Source organism: Cyrtonyx montezumae, unplaced genomic scaffold (assembly GCF_038088225.1).
Source record: "Cyrtonyx montezumae isolate F1298 unplaced genomic scaffold, pur_monq_1.0 scaffold_6, whole genome shotgun sequence".
Classification (NCBI taxonomy): Eukaryota; Metazoa; Chordata; class Aves; order Galliformes; family Odontophoridae; genus Cyrtonyx; species Cyrtonyx montezumae.
The window spans coordinates 17553783-17574308 of NW_027072067.1; the positions used below are offsets into that span (position 1 = coordinate 17553783).

At 45.1% G+C, this 20526-nt stretch overlaps 2 protein-coding genes across 2 annotated transcripts; one reads left to right on the plus strand and one right to left on the minus strand.

Annotated features, from left to right (window-relative positions):
- Positions 1-1913: 1913 nt before the first annotated feature.
- On the minus strand, positions 1914-12686 carry IL5RA (interleukin 5 receptor subunit alpha). Its single transcript, XM_065749358.1, has 10 exons — positions 12536-12686; positions 11451-11596; positions 11091-11229; positions 10466-10598; positions 10202-10392; positions 9605-9750; positions 8832-8967; positions 6420-6516; positions 3351-3432; positions 1914-2028 (listed from the first exon to the last, which is right to left on the minus strand). Exons 1-10 carry the CDS (start codon positions 12645-12647, stop codon positions 1936-1938), a joined length of 1275 nt encoding a protein of 424 aa, XP_065605430.1. The 5' UTR covers positions 12648-12686; the 3' UTR covers positions 1914-1935.
- A 3575-nt stretch (positions 12687-16261) lies between these two features.
- On the plus strand, positions 16262-20203 carry TRNT1 (tRNA nucleotidyl transferase 1). The gene is made up of 7 exons (XM_065749368.1): positions 16262-16414; positions 16718-16911; positions 17285-17423; positions 17659-17785; positions 18456-18649; positions 18814-19064; positions 19955-20203. The coding sequence occupies exons 1-7, from the start codon at positions 16273-16275 to the stop codon at positions 20201-20203; spliced, it is 1296 nt and encodes a 431-aa protein (XP_065605440.1). The 5' UTR covers positions 16262-16272.
- The last annotated feature ends 323 nt before the right edge of the window (positions 20204-20526 follow it).

The window sequence follows — 20526 nt, forward strand, 5'->3', positions numbered from 1 at the left end:
TTGCTTACAAAATAATACAGTTAACTTTTAGACCTTCTAAATATATTTATTCAGTAACGCATAATCCGGATTCCACTTGTGTAAAAGTCAGGGGTGTTGATCAGAGAAATATTGTCAGTATTTCAAGCTGTGTTTCTTTCTTAGTTTGATATGGTTACTTCTATGTAAAAAAAAAAAGAAAAAGAAAAAGAAAAAAAAAAGAAAAAAAAACCCAAGAAAAATGGAGCAACAAAAAAAAAAAGAGCTGTAGTTTTCTCCCCAGTGTAAATGATATTTATCAGTGAACTAGCAGATGTAACCTTTTTTTAAAGGTATTGTTAATAAATATTCTGTCATTTGTAAAGATACCTGTCTGCTGGGAGCGTTTCTCCACCCCATCCCTTTGCGCCCGCAGTGACAAATGTCAGCACCCTGCACCCACCCGCTCCTCCTCGAATGCAGAGGATCTGCTTCAGGATAAATCTGTTGGGGTGGGAGCAGCTGTTTGTGTACAGTCAGGAACTCTCAAAGCTTCCGCGTGGGCACTCGGAGCGCACTCGGGCACCTCTGAGTCTCGCCGAGGTATGAGCAAGGATCAGAAACCAAACAAACGCTTCCCTCCCGCAGGTGAGGCATCGCTCCCTTCTCGTCTCTGTGGGTTGTGGCAGCATTTGGTGTTTCTCATTCTGGTTTTCAGTGTGGCTGCGTTGTGTGGTTGGAGCCACCCAACCTTGTGTGTTCCCTCTGATGTTTCAAACGCTGCGCTTCGCCCATCGGTGACGCTTAAAACCAAACGCACGCCACTCCGTTTTTGAGAAAGGTATTGTAAAGTCACCACCTTCTGTGGGAAAAGGAAGATTTTCCCGTGATGTGCATCCCCACCAGCAGCGCAACAAATCCAAAGCTTTTAGCTGAAAGCCAGGTGCCTGACCACGCATGGTGCCCCGAGAGCTGAAGGCTTTCACCACAGGAGCAGAGCAGCCACAGTGCACAGCTCAAATGCAGACTACACCGAAATGTATCGCATTAATCTCTGCAGTACCTTTCCATTAATGGGAATGGAATTATATTTAGAAATCTTATTTATTAGAGTGCTTGAAACCATGACATAAATGAAATACATTACAGTAAATGAATTCTCTTTCATCTCGTTTTTAGGACTCTACTAATGAAATACTGATTTTCAGACTGTTAAAGCTGGGCACCTCCAATCCATTCCAGTCACAAGCAGTAGAGACATTTGAGGAACAAACATTGTTATATTAACGAGCTACATTAATTTTGATGGAGCCATGCTATTTCAAACAGATGAGAGCTGCCTCATTTATTATAATTATTTTTAGTCTTTAGCACCTGGGAGCTCCATTATGCTTAGGCACTTTCCAAACAACTTTATTGCTCAGTGTTTTGGGGGTTTTTGTGCCTTTTTATTCCTTGCTTATGTGCTCAGGGCAGCTGGGTGGGCAGGAGGCTCTTCGGGCAGTGCAAGAAGAGCAGAGCAGCCGGCGAGGCCAGACCTGAGCTGCTCGGTGGCTTCGGGCAAGTCTGATAACTTCCTTGGATGGGTAAAAAGAATGAGTTGCAATACTGAGCTCCGATTTTCAAACTCATCTGAAGGCAGCTGGAATGACAGACGAAGGAGGAGCCCAGCTCCTGTAGGATCAGAAAGCCCTGGTGAAACCATGGGAAGCTCCTTGACAAACCTCCTTAGCTATGTATAACAGAGAACTACATCCCCAGGCTGTGTTTTATAGATGGAGTCGAGGAAAGTTATCAGCGCGTGCCATTTCCCTGTGCTGTTTTCAGGTCTTTTCCTCCCTTATGCTGTAACCTCTTGCACCGTGTCTGTGGGTTGGGGCCATCACCTTGCCATTGGCACCCGTTGCTCTAAACGAATGAGGAAAACGTGCTGGAACCACAGCTGAGCCCTTCCTCGTGTGTGGGCTCGGGGCTGCCTCAGAAGATGTCGTCGTGCAGAGCGCTGCAGGGTAGGCCCTCGGCCAGGCCGCCCGGCTCCAGCCACGTCTCGCTGGGGCAGCTGCGTGCCCTCTGCAAAACAAGCACAGCTCCAGCGTTGACCAACCCTCCCTGCAGCCTTTTCTAGGCAGCAAGCCATTGCGAGCTGCTGGGAAGCCCGCAGGGGCAGCAATGTCAGCACCTCGTCCCGTTTATGCTGTAATTTAGGAATGCAGTGCTCATAGCAAGCACCGGGATGCCACTGGGCACAGAACAGCCACTGCGAGCTCCCATTTCCTGGCTGCAGAGTTAATATTTGCCATTTCTCACGTTCTTATTTGTGATACCCTAAGACTTTTTACACCAACGGCTTTAATTAAAAACAAACATTATTCACTAATCTTTTAAGCCTGTTTCCTTGACCGGACCGTGGAATAATACCCCAAAAATCAAGCCTCTATTCTGAGGGGACAAATTAAAATCAAGTTACTGAGCAGCACTTCCTCCAGCAGACAATGAGGAGTTTTATCTTATCTGTAAGGCAAATGTATTTACCGGGAAGCGACGGCAAACATAATAAGGCTTAAAACCAGCTTAACAGTGGGACACGAGCATTTCTCACGGCTCGCTTTCACAGAATAAATCGGCTCTGCAGGAGCTGAGCCCCATCCCTGCCAAAGCACGCCGTGCCTGGCCGCGCTCCGCGAGCAGCGCTGCCAAAGGAGGCCGAGCCGGAGGGACAGCGCCTGCGGCTCGGAGTGAGAAGCTCAAACAGCACTCGGTCCCATCCCTGCCTTTCCCATCTCGGGTGTTTTCAGCTGTTTTTAAACCTCCCAGAAACACTTACCTCCAAACCAGGCCACGCACCTTCAGTGCTGCGTTCAGTTTTGGGCCCCTCGCTACAAGACATCAGGTTGCACCAGGGGAGGGTCAGGCTGGGTATCAAGGGGTATTTCTTCTCCAAACAGCACTCAGGTGCTGGTACAGGCTGCCCAGGGGTCACTGTCACTGGGGATCTTCCAGGAGCGTGGAGATGTGGCCCCGAGGGATCTGGGCACGGGGCATGGGCAGGGTGGTGTGGGGAATTGGGACTGGGGATCTTAAGAGGTCTTTTCCAACTTTCATGGTTCTATGATTCTAGGATTCACAGAGCTGCTGTCCTCAGCATTCTACACCATCCTACACCATCGAGGCCACGTGCAGTGCTGCATCAGCTGCACCCTCCAGTTCCCATTTGCCGGGCTCAGCACAGCACACGACAGCCACCTTCAAAGCTGACATTAGAAACCGAAGAGATCAAAAGGCTGTAACTCAGTAACACCGTGCTCTGGTCTCCGAGAAAGGAGCACTACGCGAGGACAAGTGTTCCTTCAATTGATTAAGAAAAAGCAAAATTGATTAAAATATTACTTTACCTCATAGTGATTTGGAAAGGGATCTCTGAACTTGATCCTGGGCGTTGGAATCGGCGGAAACAGTTTGCTCCACATGTGATGTCTGCGAGAAACAGAGGCAGTGAGTTTCTGGACGAGCTCTCCTGCTGTGACGCAGATTAACTGCAAGTAACTGCATGGGCTGCCTGTAAGCTGCTGCACTCGGTGATGAGTTGATGGTCAGACTGGATGAGGTCTTCTCCAACATTGGTGATCCTGTGAGTCTGTGATTCCTTACTCTGGCCCGTGCATTTAGGCAGATGTGGTAGCAAGAGCTGCAGAGCAACCGTTTCCTCGTCTTAGGCACAGCCCGGAGTACAGAACACACAATTGAGCCACAGAAAGGCTCTGTCTGCCTCTGGATAGCGCAAGGTCTGAGCAGGGCCAGCTTTTAATGGGATCGTGGAGCATGCAGAGCTGCTGTGGGGTCCAGCCTGGTGCCCACGAAGCAGAGGTGAGGCTGAGGCATGGCAGCCCTGCAGCACCACGTCCCCCTCCCCATTCGTTCTGTGACAGCTCTGGCTGATGTCTGCTCGGTTGAGCACTTAGGTTACTTTGACTTTCTTTCAAAAGCTTTCCGATTTCTGTCAAGTTTTCTTTTATCCTATTATTCCTCCTCAGTAGGGAGTCTAAAATAAATTCCTGCTGCTAACTTACTCTTTTCCATAGCTTTCATTTTGAGACAGAGAAAATCCTCATCTCTCTCCCGCCCTCTCCCCCTTCTTCAAAACATTTCCAATCAGTTTGGAGCTAAACCATTCTTGGCTGAGCGGCTGCTGCCTTTCAGGAGGCATTGATTGGGAACTGATTATTTGCTGAAGGGAAAGGAAGTGCCATGGCTGGTACAGCAAGACCTGACTGGGAGAGTTATGGCCATTCCCCTGCATGGACCAAGGCTTGGGAAGGCATGCAGGGGAATGTGCACGCTGTGGTGCAGGCCCTCCATATTCACAGCTCCATGATGAGCAAAGTGATCTCAAAATACTAAATAATCCATTGTGCTCAGCAGAAATAGGATCACTTCAGGGGGATCTGAAAAGGCCCTTTGTTGCGAGGTGGCATTTCTGTGTGCATAAAGAGGGACTGGTTTGTCTTCTGCCTCTTCCCACAGCTCCTAGCAGGGGGCAGAACTGGAAGAACCACAACACCCTTCGTGTCCTGGGCTCACAAGAGGAGAAATGAGTTTAGCTCTGTCCACGCTGGTTCCACAGTCCCAGCAGCACATGGTTTTCAAGGAGCTGAGGGAAGGTTAAGTGACTCACTGCCACCTGCCCAGGACACCCCAAGTTCAGTTCAGCTTCAGAGGCACCTGGGGAAAGGCTGCTGCCAGGAAAGACTGAGAATTTGGGACAGCAGCAGAAAAAACCTTCCTAGCATGCTCAGAGAAACAGCAGCAGGGGTGCAACCTGCTCTTACCTCAGCCTGAGCGTGTGGTTTTGATTTATGCGATTGCTGTATAACGTAACCAAGGAGATGTGGTTTAGTTTGGAATCGGTGCGTTTGTTGTTGCGCTGTTCATCAATGAAGGATTTTGATGGGGCCGTGCCAAAATCGTTTATTGACTCAGCAATAAGCATGAAGTTACATTTCATTCCTGTTCCAAACCACTAGCTCTGCAGCAGGTGCTGGCTGGGTGCTGGGTGGGTGCTGGCCATGTGTGGGATGCAGAGAAGGGAGGGGAACCAGGTGCAGGGCAGCATGGGCACTATGATCACAGGGTATCAGGGTGACTCAGTGCCCTGATGCATTAAGTGGAGAGCACCTGGGACCGAGTTCTTAACTACATCCTCTTGTGGGATCTCCTCCAGGAGAAAGTGCTGCTGGAAGGCACAGGCTGAGGAAGCATAGAGGATGCTCGCTCATGAAGACAGAGGGCAAATTAGGATGGTTTCCTCATCCTTTACTGCAAGTAAGTGAAGGGAAAAGGTTCTCCAAAGGGCTACTTTGCTTTGTAGCAGTGATCTTTACCTCTGATGCTTGCAATCACCAGGAAATACACAAAAAAAAATTTATAGAAGCCTTTAGTATAATGAAATTCCTTATAATGTCTTTAAATTGTATGAAATTTCAAATGATTCTGTGGCTTGAATTGTGTGGTGCGCTTCATGAATTTTCAACAGCAGTAAAAACTGGGAATATTAATGAAGTTGTGATATAGGGGACCTGTTCTACTTTTCTATTACTTTTTTTCTTAGTATCTGCAGATAGAACAAATGTACAGGCTGGCCACTGCATTTCATGTTTTTGCCACTTCCTGCCTCCTTGCAGAGTGGGCTGGAGGGCTAGAAAAAGGGACAGTGAGGTCAGGAAGTGGCCAGGATACACCAGGATGACCACCAATTCAAAATGCACTGAAGAAATTAATAAGAAATCAGCAGAGTTGAGGACAGTGCTTAAATTGAGGGGAGCTGTGTTTGTTGTGAACCTGAAGATTGCTGCTTGCTGCTTGTTTCAGGGAAGAAGCCTCTAATTACAGTGATTCTTTCATTCATCACTTCTGGCTTGACCAGTCACTGCTACAGAAACCCGACACAGCTGGGTTTCTTTACAGCACATTTGTGGAAGTTTGGCTATGTGGAATCTGCTTTAGCATCCATAGTCTCTGTAATATTTAAAATAGGCTAACCTCACCAAAGAGTTTAAAGTCGTAACAACCAGCAGCTCAATGCATTTGTTCTTGTCAAGGGGTGATGAGATGATGAGATGATCCTCCTCTGGAAAGCATAAACCCTATAATGTCCATTTAAGGGAAGAAACGAGATACAGACAAATAGCTTTTGAAGAAAGTTTTCTCACTTGATATATGGGGTTCTTTTTGTTTTAAAATTAAATGGAATGACCTTCTTAACCCACCAGTTTTGCTGAATGTTATTACTGATAATTAATGAGGCTGATTGTTCCTTATTCGGTACTTTTGCTTTGTGTAATTATGCTTGAATATAAAACTCAGTGCCCCTTCCAAAAATTAAGCAAAGCTTTTAATGACCCCCAACCTGTTCAACACCCAGTACTTAGCTACGCTGTAATTAGAAAGAAGAAATTAATACTTACAATTTGCATATTATAGCAATAAGCATGACCGTAGAACATGTGGATATGCAAAGCACAATGAGAATCCAGACTGTGAGATTCTCCTGTTTGTTTTCTCCTAAGTTTCAAGAAAAAAAAAAAGAAAAAAGGTATACTTTAGTGCAGGTATTCCTTTAAGCATGCTTTTACAAAAGGTTTCATCAGCTGTCTTCTATTCGTATCACAGTTTCACATGAAAACAATGCAGACCGGGTATCTCAAATTAAAATGGAAATGTAAAGCTCCAGGAGTAGTTCCTCTGATATTCTGACCCCCTCGACACATCTCTTTCACTGTGTTGCCACTGAGCTGAGCAGCCCAGCCCGGCAGCACTGCCAGGATGCCAGGCTGTGTCACACCACATCCCCAGATACGCCAGGCAGCAGAGGCACTGCTAGCTCACAGCCTCAGGCACAACCTGTTTGTTTTCCATTAAACTGCTCTTCACTTCTGTTCACCCTTTCCACAGGAACTGCCTTTCTCTGCCTTGGTAAACTTGCCTGTAAAGAAAGATGTTGAAATGTGCAGTTTTTCTTGTGAGCTGTTGCTGATGCATTTCCTCAGGGAGGATTTCTCTACTGCCTCTGCCTGCGAGCAGACGTGGGTATTTCTATCAAGGTCAATGTTTCTATTTCAGAAAGGCATGCTTAGTGACCAGGACCATTACTTTGTGCCACGTTATGCCGTAGAACAAAAACATTTACATTGAACTGCATTCTCAAAAGGTTGCTGAGTCCATGTGTGCTCCTGATAACTACCTGTCCTATGTATCAAATGTCAGCACTGCCATTACCAGGTAATTGAAAGGACATAAATCAGCCAGCAGCAGACATGCTGGTTTTATTGGTGCAGTAGAAAAACATGGTATTCAATTTCGGACAGATTTCTTCCTAAGAAATGAGGAGCTGGGACTTCTTCCTAAGATAATAGGAGCTGGGCCTGCTGTCTCAGAGTAGGCACTGGGACCAGTGTGTGGGAGCTGCCATGAGCCTGCAATGATCTGTCCTGAGCTTTCGTGCCACTGAGACAGAAGTTCCCCAGCCAGCTGCAAACGTGGGGCTCATTTATTGATTTTTGGATGGCTTATTTAGTCTGCAGCACTGCCACTTTTCTTTTGAGAAATTAGGAGTGTAACTGTCAACCCAGCTGGGTTATGCACAGTGCCAGTGTTCAGGCTCCCATCGTAAAGGCTGGGAAGTGATGTTTTCCAAACTGAAAACAGAAGGGTCATTTCCATATTATGGTGGCTGACAGTGATCAGAGCCTTCGAAGATCTCCTAGTACCAACCCCTTGCCATGGGCAGGGGTGCCAGCCACTGGACCTGGTTGCCCCCTCCAGCACCTGGTGGAGTAATTCCTGTTGGGTCAACAAACTGTAACAAGCCTCTACTTATCCCATTTCCTAAGAAAAGCTGAAGAAATTGCTCCTGTCCTTGGATATGTTTGAAGTTCTATTATTATTATTCTTAATGGAAGACTAATTGCCTTTTTATCTTGTTTACTATCCAAATGGATTTCTCACATTTGGTATCTGTTGTCCTTTAGTAGAGGAGTCATTAATGATTATGTTTCCCGGTTCCCCAGTCATCATCACACTGCAGAACAGTGACAGCTCCAGAAATGCTTCAGCTGACAGAGAGGTCCCCTCAGATTCTTCAGATTTGCTGGGAAAGCAGAACTGGGACAGCACAGATGCACTGTGAGCGCTTCCCAGCCCCAAACTTGGCATAATGATCTGTTAAACTGTGAGCCTGGCAGCAGGGACTCCCACGTATGTACCTTTTGTTTGACTTCAGTGTTTTGTTTGACTATAGCACTTCTAAACAACCTCTTAGAGAAAGGTGGTATCAAGGAGAACCTTAACAACACCCACTTTGTAGGGTTTGATCACCGCAGCCCAAGGAAAGGATCCAGAATTGTATTTCAATTTTTAGCAAAGCTAGAGGACTGCCCCTACAGAGGAAAGGGAGAAGCACAGTAAACAGAAGACAGTAAACCCTTCTTTTGCCCTTTTTCAGTGAAAACCAGGAAGTGAAGTAACTCAAAAGATAACAGCAAAGCAGGATGTCTAAGAACAAACAGTTGATAACGTGCTATGATAAGAAAACTGCTATCCCCCCCAAAAAAAAAACATGTTTAGCAAGTAGGAAATGCAGAAAAAAGTGGGGCAAATAATCATATTCCAAAGTTTTGTTCTGAAGATTTCAGGTAGCTCCAGTAAAGTAATAACTGGTGTGACCACTCATATTAACCTCCAGCATTAGCATCTTGGAGCTCCTACTTCTGCTGCTTTCTACTAATATTAAGGGAGCATTGTGCATGCTCATGATTGGGCAGTATGTCCTCCCAGCAATGCATTAATACTTCATTACAAGACTACAATGTAGTCCTTACCAATATAAAGAATTTCACTCCAGTCACTCCAAAATCCACTTACAGAGCACATGTGATGATTTGCTCTTATCTGTATGGAATATCTGCAGGTAGCATCAATCCGTAATCTGAAGTCATGGGAGTATGTTTTTGATACCTGTTAAAAACACAATACCACACTGTTACAGGTCATTTAAGATGAAGACATTCAGGAAACGGTTTAATCGTGTTCACCTTTTTATTTGTAAAAGCTTCTTTAGTAGACTAAAACAGTGAGCATCATGCACTGGCTTTGAAGAAAGCTGTCTATCTTTGCATGGGCGATTTCTCTCCTAATATATCAATATTTCAGTGCAAAGCTTTTGAAATTTGCTCCATTTTGGATACTTCCTTCAGACACTTAATGCTGGATTTTGAGAACTGTCCACCTGCGTCCTGCTGGAGCCTGACACAATACAAGTGAGTAAGTAACTTATTTTTGTTCCTCCATTTTCCATGCTCTCTTGGTAGTAGTTTGTTGCAGGCATAAATGATGTCCAAAAAGGAGGTAAAATACGAAAACTGATGAGATTTTGGCTTTGTTGAAGCCTAGTCACAAACAGGACACAAGTTTCACCAATAGTCCATAGTTTCAGAAAGGCACGGACAGCAGGCTTTCATTTAAATGATCTTAAAGGTGTGCCATATGTATGACTTTTTCTCCAGGTTGCACAAAGTCAATCTTTATCTGCACAGGACAGTCAGCTCAGAGGCAGGAACGAAACGTAATGCTTGGGCACCAGAGAAGCAATTACCTGCTTGTTACCTGACTTCAAGTTGATGAGGTAAAATTCATATTCAAAACAGCCTTTAGGGAATGTAGAAAGTGGCTTCTCCCATGTGGCCACGAGATCATTTTGCTCTAAGAATACAGTGATGTTTCTGGGAACATTCACCTTCTCTACGAAAAGAAAATCATGCCCGTAAGTTCCACAGAGAGTGAAGTTTAAATGCTAGCAATTGAAACAGATGATATATTGATGGAGTTTTCAAGTAGGGCCTACAATTTTTGAAGTTATTTCACATTTTAGGCAGAAAAATCTAAGGATTAAAGAGGAATAACTGTATTGCACAAAATAATTAAAGGAAAAGAGTTTAAAAAAGCACTGATAAGATTAGAAAAGGTCGATTATTGAAGGAGGAAGGCAGTTATTAAATTATTATTTGCAAAATCGTGGAATTAATCAGAGACTGATTCAAACAGGAAAGTTACTGAAAACTGGGAAAAAATATCAAATAAATGGATCAGCAGCTATGTGGGGGACTGATAACACTAATATTCTCTTGCAAATCTCTTATAATCCTGCTGGACTTTTATTTATTCATTTAATTGTTGGTTGGTTTCCACTCACCAATGGCATTCTGGTTAAACAACTGCTGGAAAGGCTTGATTGTGGCATACTTGCTGGAGCCATTAACATGTATTACAACGAGCTCATCGATCTCACCAGGGACAATGTGAGTTGCTGAAAATCTGCACTCTATATTCCTGTTCCACTTGTCTTGGATATAATCTTGGCATTCTTCCGTGTAGGTCTCATACCTAAATTAAAACAATTTGTGAGAAATGCTCTCAAAGAAACGTCACGCTGAGTAAAATGGGAGAAGGCACCAACCTGTAAAATAGAAAGTACTTCGTATCTTCTGGTGCCCCTTTGCCAGGAAGCCAAGTGCAATGGAGAGAAACAGCACTAGAAGTGGTGAAGCGAGTAACACAGGACAGATCAGTGACAGCTGTATTTTCATCACCTGTAGAAGCACAGAATTATAAGACGTGGAAACAAAAAAGAAACACTTACTATGGAAGTTGCATGAAATTGATGCTTCTAAGACCCTTTGACTACCGTCTTTGGTCCATTTTTATCTAGGTTGTAACCACTGATCCCGTGGTTCTACCAGTTATGGGAGGCTGTACCACACAGCACCATTACCATTCTGCACGCCTTGGGATTCGAGGCAATATCATCTTTTGCTGTGCTTGAGTGAACGTGAGTACGTTATCTTAGCTTTAGCAAGTAATTTCTAGACTATTTTACATGGGTTATCTATGTTGCATCTTCAGATTGTATTCCAGGCTCTGGAGCCGTACAGAAAGGACCAGATTAAATAATCTGTAAAACCACTGCAGCAGGCAGAGGGGGAAATGCCATGTTATTTAGTACTAAAGCTGCCATCTTCTGATGTCTACTCCTCAGACCAGTACACAACACAGACTGAGCCCTCCCTCTCATTTCTTCTTACCTGGTGGAGGCAGGAGCTCTGCTGTCACCCAGTCACTTGTCATCTGAAGACCCTTATGGAAAAGTAATGTCCGGACGTGTGCAGAGAAACCATTGTGAAGTACAGCTGTTTGGAAACTGTGAGTCTTCCTTGTGTCATACTTGAAAATTAAAAGCAAACAAACAAACCATCAAATAAGCAACATAAGATGGAAGCTTAATTAAGGGATGTGCTGAGAGTGATCTACAGAGGACAGGCTTTTAGCTGAGTGCCTCACCACATGGTTACTTGAAACCATTGCATACATCACACCTTCTGCACCCTTGTTGAACTCAACAAGGAGCCAGCCTTCTTAGCCTACTGGGCTTATTATTATCTTACCTCTTCAAACACAGGACTTAAGATTTTCACATCATATCTAATGGTGTAGTTTTTATGTTCCTGATTAGGGCTGGGCTTCCAGCGTAGAAGTACTTGAGCTAATGCAGAGACTGTAAGGGTGAAGTTAACAGGTGGGAAAACCTGAACTGTAAGGAAGAAAACAAAACTATTCTTAGTGCAGTAATCCAGCAAGTTGTTTAGGCCAATAGCCATAGATATGTAACAAGCAATACAAGAAATTAATTTCAATGTTATATTCTCTCCATAGCTTCCCACAAAGCATTTCTGATATTTGAGAGATATATTTAAATGACAACCAAAACTTCGTCAAATAAGAGTTCACTTAAATCTTGGCTTAAAAACGGTTGCTTTGTTTTACAACAGTTTCATCTTTATAATGACAATAACACATTACATTTGGCTTATTAATTAGGGACTGGGCATCTGCTCTGAGCAGGGTTGATAAGTGATTAGCCAAACGATCCATCCTCATTGACCCAGGCTTGCAGAACTGCATGACACGGGGGCTTTCTAAGTGAAGGCTGACAGCCACAAGAAGTCATATGTGAGAGAAAGAAAAGTATGATGAACAGAGGAATTAGGCATAAACAGAAGAAAACAGAGAGAGGATGGGAATGATAATTTAAAATGACAAGGCAAGAGGGATTCCTGGAGCTCTTATGGAAATGAAGAAGATCTCATGCTGGGGAGAAATGTTAGCATATAAATAGCAATGCAGTGAAATTATCAGTCTACTCCCTTCCATTTCTAGAGTGCTTCAGAGCCCATCCTCCCTCATTTGCTGTGTCCCAGGCAGCTTTTAATGCCCGTTAGTTCAACTTTCAAGCAAGTGTTTTGCATTAGGGAAGTGGCCTCAAGAGTCAGAAAACCCACGCACAAGCTCACCCAAACTGCTGTCTCCAAAATGTTCCTTGTATAGATCCCCCCAAAAAATGGCCATCATTAAGGTTCTTGATGTACCAGGGCTGCTGCCAGCGACGTTCTGTGTTTTATTCCTGGGTGTAAAACTGCTGTCTGGAACAATGCTGTTGTTGGAAGGAAAAGGAGGAAGAAAAAGGACTTACCTGGTTTACACTGAAGTACGTGTGGCTGGACCACAATTCTTATCCAAAGAAGGATCAGACATGCTCTCATCATGCCAGCCAGAATGTTCAGATGGTCAGCGAGAAAGACCATGTATCAGAGTGCATGGCTTGCTGCCATTTTACAAGCAGGCTGATAGCTAAAGCCAAACACAAGCCCAAGTGTTAAGCACACAAACCATGGAGCACGCTACAGGTACACACAGCTACGTGGTCAAAGCAATAAAACCTCGCAGGGCACGGAATTTTCTCGCTCCCGTGCAGGAAAATACATCCTGTTGTAGCTAAAATTAATTACGACTAACCACATCTCATTTTGTTCTGTTTGCTTTCGCCAGATCCCCTTGAAAAAGCTCCTGTTCTCAGCACTGTCACTCGTGGATGCTCAGAGCAGCAGTCATGGATCTACAGCATCTCTGAGCAGAGCGGGGCGAGTTGGGCTCAGGTATGTTGGCTTTTGGTGCAGCCACATTCACTCCAAGAGCAGAAATATCTGTATTTTTAGCCGTCACTACATATAAAATGGCTACTTGCTGGAATTTACCCTGCAGTTTCCAATTCCACTAAAGAAGCAGTCTCAGTGCCCACCTCAAGGCTAATTTTCCAGTGTTAATTATTGGGTGTAAAAGAAACTCTTTTGTTTGTTTCTAATTTAAATGAGCGACTATTTTTAATGCTTGAAAACAGCATGGTCTTGTGCTTCCTACAGATTCTTTCATGAAGTACTGGGGGGAAAAAAATCTGTGTGTTATCATTCATGTATACCCTAATATAAACAACATGGAAATACAGAACAGCAGCTTTCCAAAATGTTCTTGCAGAAGAGAAATATGCCCTCCCAGCCCAATCACACTGCTTCCCTGGGGCATCTACAGCAATTGCTTGCATGAAAAACGTAATATTTTCAGACGGTAATGAGCAGAGAAAGCATCTTTAACCCATCAGTTCTCACTGAAGCTCCAATAAATAACCCAGGGACTGGAAGCAATCCAATTGATCACAGTTGGAGTACTTCTGCTACGCAGTAACTATTTTTAAAAATGGTGCATGAATGCTTAGCTCATTAAAATGATGCATAATCCACAATGCAGTGTGTTTCTTAACGTCCAAGTCTGCTCATTATACTCGTTGTCCTTGTGCATCTAGTATTCTGCTAGCCAAAGTGTTCACGGGGCTAATTGAACCTCTGGAGTTTTCTAACCCGTTATTCCTGGAGAGTCAGTGCTTGCTTTTGCACAGCTTGAGTTACTCAGAGACACTTTGGTCAGATATTTGGGTTCTTCACAAGTATACGTGAATATTACTGGCACCATACATTCATGTTTAAACAATGCCCCTAAGATTTTTTCCCATTACATTCATGAATGATATCGTACAGTCTACGGTAATGGATTCATGTGATAAAGTCTTGAGAATAAAATCAAGAAGGTTCACAAAAACATACAAACGAGATTACGCTCCCTGCAAAAAATTGGTGCGGTAAGTTCTCAGGGTGAGTAAAAGCTTTGTTTATGGTTTTGGTTATACACAGTAAAAGGCAATGAGGAGAAGGTAAAAGATGTGCTCCCTTCAATGGAAGGGTGTATTCCTTCTTAAAGCACGGTATAAATCTAAACCACAGTGCAGAGCTGAAATGGTAATGATTTTCTTACTTATAACTGACACAAGTTCCACTGAGATGCAGCTGTTCAGGACTGGATTCCAGATGCATTTCCCAGTGCAACACAAAGATGACTTCTCCAAGTGGGACCTCGGCTGCCTTCAGACAGAGCACAACAAGACAACAAACCAAACTGCAGCGTAAATCCCCGAGGTTACCTGCGGAGCATCCAACGCTGCACAACGAGCCTGCTCTGTTTGTTCAGGCGTCCTCTGGCTCCTCTCCCTCTGGGTTCCTTCTGTAACTGCTGTATTTTAAGTACAGATGCGATAGGTACTTCAGAAGTGATAGGAGATGGTAAGTTAGACAAGCACGCGTTGTAAAAGGGAACTGCAGATTTAACCACAGGATGGAAGGCTCTGTTCTAGCACGTGGTCTTACTTAATGTATTGAGGGTTACTTATATTCCCCATCCATAGTCTGATTGTCCTCTATTAACTTCTGAAGAGCCGGGAATGTTAAATACTCCCTGCAAAGACCATCCCAAGCTCTTCACCCCCTAGAAAATCAAATCCTGATGTTGCTGGAAGACCGTGCAGTATTATCTTGTCCAATCATCCTGCCACACAGGCAATTGTTTGTCGGTAGTATTTTGAGAAACTGCTGGCACTAGAGCAAGACCAGCTTCACAGAGAGCTTTGAGCTATGATCCATGGCAAGGTTGGATAACATAGGCTCAAAAGGAGTGCAGAACAACCTAAGGGCATAGAGAAAACCCTGCAGAAAGCGAGTCTGCTCATTATAGGCCTAGAGGAAGCATGAGATGGCTGATGACAGATTCATTAGAAACCTGGATTGCAAATGCAGAGAGCTCTTTTAAATGTGAAGGTGATGCAAGCTGGGAGAGGTGAGTTCTTGGGAGACCAGAACTAGATTTAAGCAAGTTCTTCAAAAAGCAGTGAAAACAGGGCACAGTTCAGCATGGTCGAGCTCTCAACTGCATTTAGGCACTATTAACTGCAAAATACAAGCTATTAGGAATCAGTTATTAGTGATTAGGTATCTGCTCTACAGAAAAGGACCTGGGGTTATGCCGGGTCCCAAATGACAAAGGATTCAACGACTGTTGTGCACTTGTGAAAGAGGCACGCACTGGGGCAGCTGGAAGATGCGTGAAGCAATCCTTCTGCTCTGCTCAGCACTGATAAAGCCTCCTTCACTCAGCACACTGCCCTGTCCAGATGCTGTGCTAAAGGAAGGCATGGAGCAAACAGAGGGAGCTCGGTGTGCAGCGACAGCCACCACGATGCTCCTCAGAGCAAAGAGGGGAACGCACAGACAGAGGTGCAACCCTAGAGCAGGCGTGAAGGCTTTCACCTGTCCTCCAACTCCATTGCACTGGGGAACTAGAAATAAAAGCTAGTGACAGGTAAAACTCAGCCTAGATGTTAAGGAACACCTCCAGAGCTGGGGATGGGGGGAGGGAACAGCAGGACAGGGGAGTATGTGTGAGCATCTTCAGACCAACGTCAGCTGGGAATGAGGGCTGTAATCAAATGCTGGTGGGAGGTAAGGAGGTAAGTTAGGTGCCCTGTGTGTCCCTAAATAAACAGCGAATGGCTGAGCAGAGAGCTGTGACAGCCGCAGCGCGGCGTTCCAGCAGGAAAGAGGTCGTTCCTGAGGGCGAGGCAGGATATTTAACCACGGGAGCAATCACACAGATAAAACAGGTAAGTCATGTTCTTACACAAGCCTGACAAAAATGACAGTAAATCCGAGATGCCGATGGGAACAGGTCATTCCCAAGAACCCTTCTGTGCTCCTTTCTGCAGCACAGCGCTGATCTGTTACCACGAAACCATGGCGGCCGGACAGCTCGACCCCCAGCGCAGGCCGCGCAGCTCCAGGCGGGAGCGGAGCGCCCCCACAGCGCGCAGCTGAGCCGCAGGGCGGCGCTGCCCGGCGCGGCCAGCAGGGGGCGCTCGGAGGAGGCTCTGGGGCGGGGCGCGTCGCGCTGCTGAGCTCATCGCGCGGGGCCGGCAGTCCGCGGGTGAGTGCGGGGCTCCCGCGGCGTTTCGCCGTTTCTTTCCCCCCCCCTCTCCCTCCCTCCCCCCTTTAGATGTGGGCTGAGGTGTTGCTCGTGCCCTGCAGGGCCCGGCTGCTCCCTGCGCTCCGGCTGCGGCACCGCGCGGCGCACACCATGAGGCTGCAGTCCCCGCACTTCCACGCGCTGTTCACGCCGGGGCTGCGCTGCGTTGCAGGTAAGCGGGGCCACGTGCCCACCGTCCTGCGCCCTCTCTCCGCTCCCCCTTTCATCCCCTTGCTATCACCCGGGAGCAGCTGACCCCCACCTCGCTACGCCTCCTTTCAGCTGTAGGGAGCGATGAGGTCCTCTCCTCCACATTGACCCCCCCCCCCCAAAGTCCCCTCCCCATAGACCCTGCACAGCGCCGTTGCCTTTGCCGGGATACACAGCTGCGAGCTCCGGGCACGGCGTCCTTTTAGCACGCTGTGTGTGCTCTTTGTGCTGGAAGGAGCTGTAGCAGTTTCCCTCTCCTTCCCAGAACTGTTCGAGAAGAAGAAGTACGAGCTGAGAATCGCAGGAGGCGCCGTGAGGGATCTGCTGAGCGGAATGACGCCACAAGACGTGGATTTTGCCACCACGGCCACTCCGGAGGAGATGAAGGAGATGTTCACTTCCGCTGGAGTTCGCCTGATCAATAACAAAGGAGAAAAACACGGAACCATCACTGCCAGGGTTGGTTTGCAGTTGGGCTCAGCTCTTCTCTCACTCACTGTACACACAGGCTGCTCTGAGTCAGGTGGGGAGGTTGAGCCTCGTGCTTCCTGCTGTCTCAGGTCTTGCTCTCCCTATCCTGCTCGTTTTTCTGCTCCTTAACTTTCTGCAGGAAGATTTCTGCAGCCCAACCAGATTAATTATATGATGCTGAGTAATGCAAGGATTATTCTGAGGTGTTGCTTGTCCGTTTTGGTGTCTGCGCTGTGTGGGAACGTGGTATGAGTTGTACTCAAGCTGGCTACGTGCAAACCAGCGTGGGGCAGAAAAATATGCAGCCTTTGTATTTCTATTCATGTCTGAGTTGAAATAACGATCTCTGTGGGATTTTCAGCTCCATGAACAGAATTTTGAAATTACTACTCTTAGAATAGATATCGTCACCGATGGACGGCATGCAGAGGTGGAATTCACCACGGACTGGGAAAAGGATGCTGAGAGGAGGGATCTGACAGTCAATTCCATGTTCTTAGGTAAAAAAGTCTTTCAAAGTAAATGAATGCACACATGAAACACGGCTTTCCAAGTCGTGCCAGTAAATGGTCCCTCTCCCTCCTTTTTCCCACTTTATTATTGGTTTATACTGCTGTTCAGCAGGTCTGTGCAGATGTGGCCAGCCGTATCAGAGCACACTGTTTGTCCTCTGCATTTTCATTTAAGAGTGTTTCTAAATTTCTGCCCTTTTGGTCTTTTTTTCTCATCTTCTAGGCCTGGATGGGACGCTCTATGATTTTTTTAATGGATATGAAGACTTAAAAAGCAAGAAAATAAGATTTGTGGGAAAGCCAAGTGCACGGATACAGGAGGATTATTTACGTATCCTGAGATATTTCAGGTAGGTACTAGCTTTCATCTTTTCTAGATGAGGAAATGAATTAAGTCCTTGGGATGACAATTTAGTGGCATAGAAATGGACTTTCATGGAGAAAGCTGCATATCAAAACTCAAACAACACTTTTCATCAAAAAAAAAATGATGAGAGAAACATATTTTGGCTTCTGTTTTCTCTATGCAAGTGAAAAATACACTGTCCTTTGAAATCTTTTCAACAGTCTCTTCCCAATATAATGATAAACAAAATGATAAGTAAGCTTATTGATGTCCAGTTGTTAACATGTTGTCAACATGTTACCTGTCCTGAAGCTTGCTGCAAGCTGAGAATAAGTAAGTCTGATCAGGATTGTTTTATTTGCTTGGGACAGTGGAACAGTTTAACAACTTCACTTGTGCCTTTGCCTTCTTCTTTGGCACTGAACTTCTGCAGGTCATAGAATCTCTCTGCAGTGATGGTGAAGTAGAAAGAGCAGTGAAGGGCTTTGAGATTCATAGCAGAAAATTATTTGCAGTGGTTTCAGAAGCATGCAAGAAACTACCACGGCTCATTTTTTGTCCTCCAGTTATTTGAAAGGAGAATAATCAACATTTGTCATGACGTTGAGTCTCAGAATAGCAATAAGAAATGGAGTGACTGTTCTGAGCTGTAACATGTGGCTTTATCTGGGCAGGTTTTATGGAAGAATTGCAGAAAAACCCGGTGATCACGAAAGTAGCACGCTGCAAGCAATTAAAGACAATGCCAAAGGTTTGGCTGGGATATCAGGAGAGAGGATTTGGGTGGAGCTGAAAAAAATTCTCCTTGGGAACCACGTCAACCATTTGGTTCGACTGCTGTATGAGCTGGACGTTGCTCAGTACATAGGTAAAGTGAAATGGTAGAGGAATCCAGCATGGCAAATACGATTAAACTTGTTTGTTTTTAACCTAGAAATATAATAAATAAGGTTTGTTTTTCCCTTTGTTAACATCCTTATTTTGTATTGACTCAATTAATTGAACTTTTTTTTTTCCTCTTTTTCCCTTTAGGTTTACCTGTTAATGCAAATCTGGAGGAGCTTGACAGAGTCAGTAAAAATATTGAAGATTTGTGCCCGAAACCCATGACTGTTCTGACATCATTATTCAAGGTGAAGGATGATGTAACAAACCTGGATTTGAGGCTGAAAATCTCAAAGGAGGAGAAGAACCTTGGCTTCTTTTTGCTGAAACACCGTGAGGAGTTAACGAAAGCGACGGGCCCAGAACCACTGAAACCATACCAAGACTTCATCATGGATGTAGGTGCATTTCACAGCATTGCTTCAGCTGATGGTGTCTGATGACGTGATAGTTTCGATAGCACGATGAATTTTATGGAGGAGAAGTATTAGCCACAGCCAGATTGCTTCCAGTGCAGTATCACTTCATTAACTGTAGGGTATGATGTTCCTATTAACAATTATTTCAGTGCTTATTGCTTTCTTTACCATTTGTTTTGAATCTTGAGAGCAGAAATTGACAAGTGCTTTTGTCCTGGTATATTTTTTTCAGCAGCATAACATCACCTTTTATAAAGAGGTGCACGCTCCTGAGTTTTGCAAGGAGATAAAGAGTTTCTTAGCTTTTGTTCCCCAGGCAGAAGACTGCATGAAATGAAATATATATATATTTTAAAACTGGAAAGCAATTTCAGCTGACTGTTGAAGCAGCTTGTGTGCTGTAGCAGCTTCTGTACTAGATTTAAAAACCAGTCAAGCTGGACAGGGTCATCTGAAAGCATGGCCTGTTCCTGTGAGCACAGCTAGGGACTGCCTCAACTGATTCCTCAGCAGGAGCTGGACCTCAGGGGCCTCCAGTTTTTCATGTGCAATTCAAATCCTCCAATTGTGTGTTGAGATTTTGCATGGAACAGCAGTGTCTGCTCTACATGAAGTCATTTCCAGGTGAAGTTCTGCACATTCACTGCCGTAACAGACTAGAGGTGAAAGGTGTTAGTGCCAGCAGTGACTCCCATGGGGAAGGTGTGAGTCCCTCTCCAGGTGGAGGTGGAAGATGCTGGTTAAGAAACTGTTGCATTAAATTGGTGAAGTTTCAGAGTATTTGCTCAGCTGACTTTTAAAACATGTGAGACAGAGGTTCTGGTCCAAGTTTCTCTTAAATCCTCTTTTTTTTTTTTCCTCCTTTCCAGTCTAGGGAAGCAAATATGATTTCAAAGGTACTGGAGCTCCTGAAGTACCAAGGAGAAGAGCAGCTTTTAAAAGAAATGCAGCAGTGGACTGTTCCCACTTTTCCTGTTAGTGGCCACGATTTACGAAAGATGGGCATAACATGTGGAAAAGAAATTGGATCAGCACTGCAGCAGCTACGGGAGGAATGGAAGAAGAGTGGGTACCACATGGACAAAGAAGAATTGCTAAGTTGTCTGAAGAAAGCATAAGGGGCAATCAGTTTGTGCTTCTTTGTGGAGATCTTTGTGGAGATCTTTGTGGAGATGAAATGAGGGTAAAATCTGTTCTGTAACGTTTAATAAAAGAGAGTGTGGTGGGAGAAGGAAGGAGCTCTGTGCAAAGCAGTGAAGGCAGATTCTAGAGCACACTGAGCTCTGTGTGCTGTAGGTTATTGCATCTGTGAGCTCCAGAGGGAGGAGGGGACGGGAGAGGGACCAGAATCAACTGACACAGAAGGCAGCATTTTCCTCTTAAATCCACAACGTCAACCTTCTTTTTTATCCTCTGGACAATCAGATCCTTCTTCAACTAC